At 48.0% G+C, this 11,304-nt stretch overlaps 1 protein-coding gene across 2 annotated transcripts in view; it reads left to right on the top strand.

Moving 5' to 3' along the window:
• Window positions 1-769: 769 nt before the first annotated feature.
• Window positions 770-11,304, top strand: part of LOC147624515 (DNA/RNA helicase protein) — a 67,797-nt gene continuing 57,262 nt past the window's right edge. Inside the window, exons 1-2 of one of the 2 annotated variants that reach the window (XM_086819538.1) lie at window positions 770-2,815; window positions 2,997-3,273. In XM_086819538.1, coding sequence (XP_086675664.1) covers window positions 1,163-2,815; window positions 2,997-3,273 — 1,930 coding nt within the window. In that variant the 5' untranslated portion in view covers window positions 770-1,162. Of the gene's footprint in view, window positions 2,816-2,996; window positions 3,304-11,304 lie in introns of both variants that reach the window. The other variant, XM_086819537.1, reaches the window with a different exon arrangement.

Here is an 11,304-nt window from a genome sequence, read left to right as displayed (position 1 = left end):
TATGTATAAGTATATGTGTCTATGTATAGGTATATGTATCTAAAACATAATATTGTATATACTATATATTTACATATGTGTATGTGTGCGTGAGAGAGAGAGAGAGAGAGAGAGAGAGAGAGAGAGAGAGCGCTTCTATGTGTGGGAGAGTGTAAGAAGAGAGAGGGAGTGTGTGCATGTGTGTGTGTGAGAGAAAGCGAGAGAGAGAGAGAGAGAGAGAGAGAGAGAGCAGGTGTGTATATGTGTTTGCATGTGAGAGAGAGAGTTTCAACATTTGAGAGTGTATGTACTGGACAGAGAGAGGGAGAGGGCCATGTGCATGTACATGCGTGTGTGTGTGTGAAAGAGAGAGAGCCAGAGATGGTTGTAGAGAGGGAATAGTTCTTTTCTGGAACCTTGGTGAGCTGTGCAGCAATGCGGGGGTGCAATACTAGTAATATTTTACAAGACATTGTGTGTACAGTATGCATGTCTACATGAATATTTTTCAAGACATTGCACAGTTTGAAACTTTGAATGTGTGTGTGTGTATGATATATCTATCTATATATTTAAAAGTGACCACAGCTTATCACCCATCTCCGCACATTAATATTTAATCAAAATTAAATAAATTATGTTGATGTTTGTATTTATATTTTTAAATATATGTATTTATGTATAAGTATATGTGTCTATGTATAGGTATATGTATCTAAAACATAATATTGTATATACTATATATTTACATATGTGTATGTGTGTGTGAGAGAGAGAGAGAGAGAGAAAGAGAGCGCTTCTATGTGTGGGAGAGTGTAAGAAGAGAGAGGGAGTGTGTGCATGTGTGTGTGTGAGAGAAAGCGAGAGAGAGAGAGAGAGAGAGCAGGTGTGTATATGTGTTTGCATGTGAGAGAGAGAGTTTCAACATTTGAGAGTGTGTGTACTTGACAGAGAGAGGGAGAGGGCCATGTGCATGTACATGCGTGTGTGTGTGTGAAAGAGAGAGAGCCAGAGATGGTTGTAGAGAGGGAATAGTTCTTTTCTGGAACCTTGGTGAGCTGTGCAGCAATGCGGGGGTGCAATACTAGTGATATTTTACAAGACATTGTGTGTACAGTATGCATGTCTACATGAATATTTTTCAAGACATTGCACAGTTTGAAACTTTGAATGGGCAGGGAGCATGGCGAGAGGCAGAGGAAGCAGAGGCGAAAAGGCTGTCGCAGGGGTTGTGGGTGGAAGCGAAAGCATGAATTCCAACAATTATCCATCGCAAGAAGAGATACGGGCAGCAACCGCAATGCTCATGGCAGCAGCATCACAATCCTCTGCCGCAAGGTTTAGGGTTACACACAGAGATGGGGTTGCATCAGGGTCTAGGGTTCCTTACAGCGATGGGGATGCATCAGGGTCTAGGGTTTCGTATAGCGATGCATCAGGGGCTGATGGCGAAGACGATGATCAGGAGCCAGAAGATGAAGACGAGAAATACCTTGTTGGGTTTCTGGAGGTTAACGTCGTAGGTTTGCAATATTACCATGGCACAGTGAACAACAGAGAGATGGTCAGATTGATCAGAGAACCCCACAATACTTATGACCGGAATGCCATCCGAGTCGAGAACATGAGAGGAGAGCAAGTAGGGCACGTGGAGAGATACAAAGCATGCCATCTCGCCCCCCTCATGGATGATGGGTCTGCTGCAATGGAGGGTATCGTCCCCCGCGGCAGCAAGAATGCGTTCAGGATGCCATGCCAGGTCTTTGTCTTCAGCAAATACCCTGCTATGCCCAGGGTGCTCAACACTCTTGTAAGCAATGGGCTTACTGTCATCACACCAAACGACCCTGATTTTGAAGAGCTTGCAGCCATGTCCGTTACAGAGAAAACGAAGAATGTGCATGAGGAGGCAAGCAAAAGTGTAGATGAGATTTTTGACTCTCTTATTTTGAACCAAGGTAAGGTCTCTGCTGCCATGGATCCTTCGCCTCTCATAACAACACGTTTGTATCCTCATCAAAGAGAGGGTTTGGCATGGCTTGTTGGAAGAGAGAATTCAAGTGAACTGCCCCCTTTCTGGGAGGAGCAGGTTGAGAGAAGGGGAGGTGGAAGGCTCTTTTATGTGAACAGTCTTACAAACTTCATGACTGACCAAAAGCCTGAGCCTTTTCAGGGAGGTATACTGGCTGATGAGATGGGATTGGGCAAGACCCTCACCCTTGTCTCTCTTATTGCAACGAATAAGCCAGGTGCCGTGCTTCCTCCAGTAGAAGGAATGCAATGTAGAGAGTCTACTTTGGTAAGACCTCTCAAGAAGCAAAAGCTTGATGATCTAGGGTTTAAAGTCCTGGACCGGAAGATCTCTCAATCCACCTTGGTAGTTTGCCCTTTGTCGGTAATGTCTATCTGGGTTAGCCAATTGGAGGAACACACTGTGGCGGGCAGTCTGACAGTCTATCTTTATCATGGCCCAGAACGAACCAAGAAGGCCAACATGCTAAGCAGCTATGACATTGTCTTAACAACCTATAACATCCTGGCAGCTGAAGGGAGTGATGGCAGGTCTCCTCTTCAAAAAGTCAACTGGCTACGTGTTGTTCTTGATGAGGCTCATATTGTTAAAAACCCCAATGCTAGGATGACAAAAGCAGTGGTCTCTTTGAAAGCAGAACGAAGATGGGCAGTTACTGGCACTCCAATTCAGAATGGGGCTAAAGATCTCTGTAGTCTTATGATGTTTTTGAATCTCCAGCCACTGGACGACAAATCATTTTGGAACAGAACGATCCAGCGCCCTTTGCTTAGCGGAGATGCTTCTGGATTTATGCGATTGCAGGTAAAACTGTATACCCAAGCAGTCATTTTGAGGCTTTCAATTACCCTCATAGAATGATTTCTCTTTCTTTGTTCTACTTGCACATGGTCATATGTGTGTAATATGTATGTCTGTATGTATTAACACACACTCACGCACACACACAGAACAAGTAATTTTTAATTCAGAAGCCTGGGTATAGGCTTTATTGATGACGATTGCACTTCGGAGGACCAAGGACATGAAGGTGGATGATAAGAGGCTAGTGGATTTGCCACGAAGAACTGTGACTGTTCACAATGTGGACCTTAGTCAAGAAGACCGACAATTGTATGACAGAGTGGAGCTGGAAGGCAAGAGGCTGGTTGGCCAGTACGTTGCCTCTGGAACTGTTCTTCAAAATTACAGCACAGTTTTGCAGATTATTTTGCGCCTCCGGCAGATATGTGATCATTCCAGTCTTTGCCCTCTAAAGGAAGGTTTGTTGGATACAATGTCTGGTTTTGGAGGTATGCATCAGTATCGTGGTCGCTTTTTTATTAGGTTGTCTTGGATTGATTGTTGTTTTTGAGATTGTATGATCCATATGCTTAGATGCAATCTGAGTGGTATCCTTGCCCGAATCTTCACGCCTTGATGTACAGCCCTGTACCAAGCATACAGCAGTCAGGCAGTGCCCAGGAGCAGTTGGGCAGTGGCAGGAGCAGCACAGGTGACACGTGGCTGCCACGTGGCAGTCAGCCAGGCATAGCTGTAGTTGTGGGGCTTTCCTCTACAGGCAGACAGAGGTCCTATGCATGGGGGCTTATATATAAGCATGCGTATATATTTAGCATTCCCATCTCATTTTCTACAAAGCAATCAAGGCCAAAGGTGATCTAGAGTCGTGTCTGCTGGGATCTGGGATCATCACCTTCAATAACATTTTATACTTGGATTTCTGTTGTAAACATTTTCATTTAAAACAAAACAATAGTTTTAGGGTTACTTGTGGGTGCTTGTGTGGGAGTTGCACTCTTCTCTCTTTTTCTTTTGGAAACCCTAGCACATAGGCATAAGTACTCTATAGTTGGTATCCAAGCCTAACTTTGCTTCAGCCAGATTTGCATGTAGGTGGTTCCAGAGTGCGAGCATGGTATACTATAAACGGCGAGCTCAATACTGGGCTCCATTGGCAAGATACGAGGACACTCTACAGTGGAGCACCACTGTGAAGTTAAGCTTGCTAGCCTAGGGCACTTGCAAGTTCTTTTTTTTTTTTTTTTTGGCACCTATGTGTGTTGTTTGCTTGGCTACATTAGAGCTGTAAAGTCCAAGGACTGCACAAGGTCAGGTTTTGGGAAAGTTCGTTCTTGGGTTCTCTTCCTGATCATTGGTCATGGAACTTGAGATTTGCATCTAGAGTTGATTAGGGTGTGTAGAAATAAATTGAACTCATCATCTTGGCATGCTAGAAAGCAAGAAATTAACACTAATGACAATGCTAGAGAGTAACACTAATGACAATGCTTATGACAAAAGTGAAGCATAATGGCAAGGCAAGAGGTTTAGCTCAAAAGCTCATATGCATATTGGAATTAATGGATATTTTATTTAAATTCAAAGATGAATTTTAGATAAATTTATGTAGTGTAATATCCCACATAGTAGGTTGGGTCTAATTGACACCTCTATTTAGGGCTAAATAGTCCTTGGTCTCCTCTTATCTCCCACCTTTATGGTGGTCTGGATGTCCAGAAAAAAAAAGGACAAAATGAACATGAATTAAACTATGAAAGTACTGAGCTAGTGGGGGGGTGTGATGGATGGAGCACTACTACTAGAGGCTCAGTATGCAACCTATATGCCCAGGGTATACAAGAATGCAATGCAGATCTGTCTAGCTCCAACTAGTACCATAATGGGGGTGTAATATGTGATACATAGGCGATGGCGAGGCAAAAATACCTCGGAGCATGATCTACGGGTGTGTGTGTAAGTGAGTAGCCGCTTCTGGATATAGTGCTGATGTCGAGCCCATATCTTTGTGATCTCCCTTTGATGTAGTCTGGGAGTCTGGTAGCCTGGTGCTCTCTGTCTCCGTCTGGCTTGGAGGTCCGCAGTGCGCTGAAGTGTAACCCCCTCTTGTGTCAGGATAGAGCTATAGTGCAAACAAGCCTGGAACACCTTGGTGAAGATGTACAGTAATAACAAGCTCGAAAAGGGGGGAGGGGGGGTAACCACACAGGTGGTCTGTGATGCAAAGTGGGATCACCACCTCTATCTGTGAGAAAAGGGCTAGGCCGCCAGAGCCTCAAGAAAGCTTCCCTTTGCTTCCACGTGCGATTAGAGCCACCTTGTAGCTTCCCTCACCGTTCGCGGAGGGTATGAATGATGTCGAGCCAAATGCTCCTGATGGACTTTGTAGGCGGAGTATGGGTACTCTCGATGGCTTCGCTGCATCGAGCTCTCCATATGCGCCAGGCTGCAATGCTACTACAAATCTCCCATCTTTGGCATGAGCTCGGAGTCCAGTGATCAGAAGATGGGGAGGGATTGATACTGCCGAAATGCGAAGGTGAGAGACCTGAAGGGCTAGCCTCCAATCTTCCTTCTCATAAGCCATAACAACCTCAGCTTCTGTGGCCCAAGTGACAGTGCCCCATGAAATGGTATGGGTCGAGGTCTTGTCTATCATGAAAATGCGGAGAATCCATTGCCAAACCCGCTGAGCCTTCGGGCTATCCCAAAGAAAATGTCGCTGAGACTCCTGAGAGTGGCCGCACCTCGGACAAGTTGCTGGTCGACCGCCAATGGCCTGTCAGAATGTGCAGCTGAAGACTAACGCACGTAGGAGACGCACCATCGAGCACCACGAACACCCCCAAGGGGCACTGCGGCATCCCTCCACCGGGCTCCCATCTCCCGGTGAGCTGCCCCCCAAAACACCAGGCGGAGGAGATGACCATGACAAGGTGCCACCACACCCTATATATGGCGCTTCAACCTCCCATGCTTCCACTTATGGGATAATCCAAGGCACCTTCTAGCCATAGATCACAAGCTCGAAATCGCCAACCTTCCAACACCCTCCCTTGATTCGAGCTCCGCAAGCCACCGAGGCGCGAGGGGGTCGCCCAGGACCACCACCCGAGCTCTGATACCATGTCGGAATGCGCAACGGAAGACTAACGCACGTAGGAGACGCACCATCGAGCACCACGAACACCCCCAACGGGCACTGCAGCATCCCTCCACCGGGCTCCCATCTCTCGGTGAGCTGCCCCCCAAAACACCGGCCGGAGGAGATGACTATGACAAGGTGCCACCACACCCTATATATGGTGCTTCAACTTCCCATGCTTCCACTTATGGGATAATCCAAGGCACCTTCTAGCCATAGATCACAAGCTTGAAATCGCCAACCTTCCAACACCCTCCCTCGATTCGAGCTCCGCAAGCCACCGAGGTGCAAGGGGGTTGCCTAGGACCACCGCCCGAGCTCTGATACCATGTCAGAATGCGCAACGGAAGACTAACGCACGTAGGAGACGCACCATCGAGCACCATGAACACCCCTAACGGGCACTGCAGCATCCCTCCACTGGGCTCCCATCTCCCGATGAGCTGCCCCCCAAAACACCGGTCGGAGGAGATGACTATGACAAGGTGCCACTACACCCTATATATGGCGCTTCAACTTCCCATGCTTCCACTTATGGGATAATCCAAGGCACCTTCTAGCCATAGATCACAAGCTCGAAATCGCCAACCTTCCAACATGGCCAACATGTGCCAACAGTCAAGCTCATGTGTGCCAGTAGCCAAAGAAAGAGGCTGATCTTTTGAGGCCAAAAACTGGCCTAAAGCTGCTTCCAAAAATCTGGGAGGAACTGCTGTGAGAGGCCCTGTGACTGCCAGTGTACTGCTGCTGTTGTCGGGGTGCCCTCAACCTCGGGTATTTGAATCTTGTGGCCTGCCTGCGTGGTGTATGCGAAGAACGGGGTATCCAGAGTCTCCTCCTGATCAGCTGGATCACGCCAAGTCCACTCCCCCGGGTCCCACTGGAGGCGCGTGAGGGGACGGCTCTCCCAAATCCATAAGCGCCTGTCTCTCTCCCTGGTCACCTTGGCCGGTGGGGGGTCAACGTGCCACTCATGTGCCTAAAATCCGATCACCCTCACCCTCTTTGAGGTGCGACCATTGAAATAATCCAGAGGGGGCTTTGATCTGACTAATTTGCCATGGGGACCAATAGAAAAAGTGAGCAAAGCACAGCTCTCATCCGTGCCATGGACTGCCAAGAGAATATCATGCCTAGTAAACACGCTTAGCCACTACGGGGGCGGGCCGGTCTGGGATAAGGTCAGCCACTCGTGGGGAATAGCAGAGTCGATGTCGAGGTTGAGTCTGTCTCTACCTCAGATCCCAACCAGACCTCTCTCCTGAGCCTCTGGGGGAAGCTGTCTAAATGCAAGCCAATCTCCAAGGGACCTGGGAGGTTTTATGCTCAACGCTCCCCATGCTACATGAGGTCGGGCTCCCAGGTTCCAGATCAGGGGTTGTCGAAAACGCTACTCCGTGGCTACCGGAGCTAACTGTTGAAGGGTTGGCCGACCCAAGTTGGCTGCAAATCTGTCCTCAAAAGCCGGCGGGCTAAATTCGTGGGCCCACATCTCTGTGAAGATCCATCTGGTGATCTAGGGCTAGGGGCCCCCATGCTCGGAGTACGGGCTGAAATCCAGGCTAAGAGGAAGTCCTTCCAAGGCTCACCACCTGGAAGAAGTCCTCTAACAATCAACTTGCCCTGCAGGGCACGGCTTTGAATGGCGGGGTCAATGATGCCTAGGCCCCCTCTACGTCGCGGCTGAATGATCACTCTCCAGGCTACCTTGGCCCGAGCAGGGCCGGCCCACAAAAATTTTCGGATCAACCATTGTACCTGACCAATGCATGCTTGGGAGAAGGCCCAACAAGAAGTTATGTACCACATGGTGGCAAGAAGGACTTGGTTCGCCACCACCACACGGCCAGCTAAGGAGAGCCTCGAAGAACTCCAGTACAAAGGCTTCTTTCGAATGCTCAGAAGAAGAGGGGTGAGTTGTTGCTCCGGGGAGATATCAATGCCCACCTGGCATCCTAGATAGCGAATTGGAGTGCTCATTGTGTCACGTGCACCCATGCACTGTGGTACATGGTGACAAACTGGCTCATCACGAGTGCAAGAACATGAACAGAAGTAGTACCTTTTAGGATATTTTGTCGTATGCCGTGACCCCTTTGCGAGCCCCAGTCCGGGACATGTCAGGCACGAGCTACGTAGGATAGGACTGAGTCTCTGAGCCATAGAGGTCTGTCAGGTTAGTCCTCTTAACCCACTTTGGAGAATTCAGCAAGTGTTCATCATGTAGGTGCATGTAGATGTCAGCCATAGGAATAGTACGCATTACAAGCATTTTAGTTGCACTCATATAGCAGGGGCCAGCCCTAAGGCAGCCCCAAGGAGTGGGCAGCCTTGCAAGGGATAGGTAATATCCCTAGCCACCAGTCGGCAGCCCTCATGGGCTTAGGCATGTAGTCGGCCAAGGCTAGGATGGCCTGGATAGCGGTCGGCCAGGGGCCAGGTGGTGTTGCAGTCAACCAGCAGTCCTCCGACCAGCCACACAGCAAAACAAGCATTAAATGCTATTTAGTACAGGTCGTGGCATTTTCAGCAGGCCGACAGCACCTTCTAGCAGCCAACCAGCCCTCTAAACCCATATAAAAAAGGCAAGCCATCATCAGTCCCAAAAATAGAATTAGAATAGCATCAGAGTTATCAAGTAGTTCAGTCAAGCATGTGTGCATAGGCCCCCGTCTTTGCATACTTACAGCCACTCTTGTGCTTTCAGCCCAAGGCAAAAGAAGCTCAGCCTCTTCAAGAGATCTCAGCACACCAACCCTCAGTCTCGGGCCGGTGTATCCTCTTTGAAGGTAGCTTCACACTCGCCTACCGGTTATGCACAGTTTTGCCCAGTGTTTGGTTGCTTTGTCCTTGCATTGGCGGTCAGTCAGTCAGTTTGTCCGCTCAGTCTTTTCAGCTTGTATTCAGTTCTCTAGAAGAAGAAATAAAGCAAATACTCTTGCTACAGAGGGGGGGGGTGCTTTTAGTGGGTAATTTGGGACCCCGTCTGGTGGCGACTACATCTTTCAGATTCATGTATGTTGTTTTAAAGGATTGCTAAAGACTCACTAAACTGAGGTTTAAAGAAGGCCTTGTTGTTTCACACAGTCCTAGCTTGGCATATGCTACATTGGTATCAAAGCTTGGGACGTGATTCAACCAGGCAACCTAGCGTGAAAGCATCCTGTGGATGGTAAAGTTGAGATTGGGAAAAACCACTCGCCCATCCACCATGGCATCTAGCTCCGAAGACATCACTAAAGAAGAACAACCATTTGAAGAAACGCTTCCGCAAAAGGAAGATGAAGAGAACCAGAAGTTAAAGGAGCAGATAAGGCAACTCCAGATTCAACTCGAAAGAGTACAAATGGAAAAAAAACTGATAGAATTACAGGGAACCTTGGCCTAGCAGGAGACATCCAAAGAAAAAAGTTCCTCAATGGAACAGTGGTGGTGATGGATGACTGAAAAAGAAGAGTGAGACCGTGAAGCAAGACTAGCCGAATAGCTAGTAGAGAGAGCCAAACGCAAGGCCAAAGAGGAGTGACTGCGGGTACAGCTCGAAGCGAAGACGAACCACGAGCGACAGGGCGAGAAGACTTGAGGGAGTAGACTCCGGACTTTGGTAACTTCTTCTTTCCACTCTTCTCAGTCCTCCACAGCCCCAACCATAGCCTCGACAACTGTCATCTGACTTCACCACGTACTACGGCAAGGGCGACCATTTGGTTGTGACCCAATTTATTCACCGATTTGTTGTCCACTTTCCACTTTCCAAGATTACAGATACCCAAGACAAAGTCCATTTGGCGGCTCCACACCTCGCAAGTGATGGAGTCACTTGGTGGCAACATTGGTCCCGTTTGCACACAGATTCTTACATTAGCTTACTGGACTATCTTTGTGTCCGATCTGAAGACCAAGTTTCTCCCTCCATAGTACATGACGAATCTTGAAGATGAGTTCTACAAACTCGCCCATAACAGTTCCCTGTGCTCATCTACTCCAACAAAGTGATCACATCAGCTCAACAGTTGGGGAAGTCCGAGGAGGAGAAGCTGAAGGAGTTCATTTGGGGATTGGATCCAAACATTCCGTTCTCCGTTCAAAATTTTAAACCCCAAACTTATGATAGGGCTTTGAATCTTGCGCAGAACCATGAGATGATGCTCAATGGAGGCAAGCCAAAGACCACTATAGTCATTCCCAAACCGGAGCAGGAGCAGGAGCAGGAGCAACAACAGTAGACGCATCACCCAATAAAACGAGGCGTCTAACCAACAAGCAGGTAAGGGGGCTCCCAACAACAAAGGCCAAAAGAATAAGGGCTCTTCTACTGGTGGGAAGGAGCGATAGGATGGACTTAAGAAGATCCCTAAAGAAAAGATCAAGAAGGTCCTTACCGGAGGATTCTTTACAGTCAAATGAGGAGCAGCGGTACTTCAAAGAGAATAGTTGTTTTTTTTTGCCTCCACATAGAACATGCAAAGAAGGATTGTACCAAATGGTAGGTGGAAAAAGACAAACAACCAGCCTCTACAGTGGCTACCACCACAAGTGTACTACCCCTCCACCCTTGTCCTCAAACACCAATGCTGTTCAGCTTTTGCCCGCTTTGAGTGCGGTACCCACAGTGATATTGGATGATAAGCAAGAGGGCAGAGTCGAGGAGCTTCAGAAAGGTCTTATCAGAGCTTATGGCACAGCGAAGGGGCAACAATTTGTTCTTCTCTTCGACATGGGCAGTTCAAAAAATGCCCTCTCTCTGTAGGTGGCGACCAAGATGAAATGTGCCCTAGTGCGGTATCATTTGGACGTGGACGGGTTCACTCCCGACCTACGTATCCATATCACCCAGAAAGCTCAACAATTTGCCTTCACAGTCCAAAAGGCTTAGTTTTAGAGGGATTTCATTGTCTCGCCCCTCCTCGGGTGCGACATGATCCTTGGATTTAGTGGTTCCGTCAGTATGCGCCCATTCCAGATTGGAGGTAGGACACCTTCACGATCGTCAAAGGTTTTCCCGAGCCTACTATCATTCGTGGGGATCGGAGCATTCAAGGTATTCTGCTCATTTCCCATCTACAAGCTAGTAGGGCTATTAGAAAAGGAGCTGAGTGTGCGATGATCTATGTCCGCCCACAACAGATAGCGACATCCACCATGACTCCATTAGAGTCACATATGACATGCCTCCTCTAGCAATTTCAGGACATCATGTTGAGGGATGATCTTCCACCCAGATCCCCACTCTCTCCTCCTCAAGACCATCGTATTGATTTGGTACCTAGAGCTGAGCCACCTAGTAAGTTTTTGTATCTTCTATCCAAGGCGTTGGAAGTTGAGTTGGAAACGCAACTAGCATAGT

This window comes from Cibotium barometz, chromosome 25 (assembly GCF_041138505.1).
Source record: "Cibotium barometz isolate CiBa-2024 chromosome 25, ASM4113850v1, whole genome shotgun sequence".
In the NCBI taxonomy this organism is placed as follows: Eukaryota; Viridiplantae; Streptophyta; class Polypodiopsida; order Cyatheales; family Cibotiaceae; genus Cibotium; species Cibotium barometz.
The sequence above is the reverse complement of the archived record's forward strand: the minus strand, read 5'-3'. Positions and strand labels throughout refer to the sequence as shown.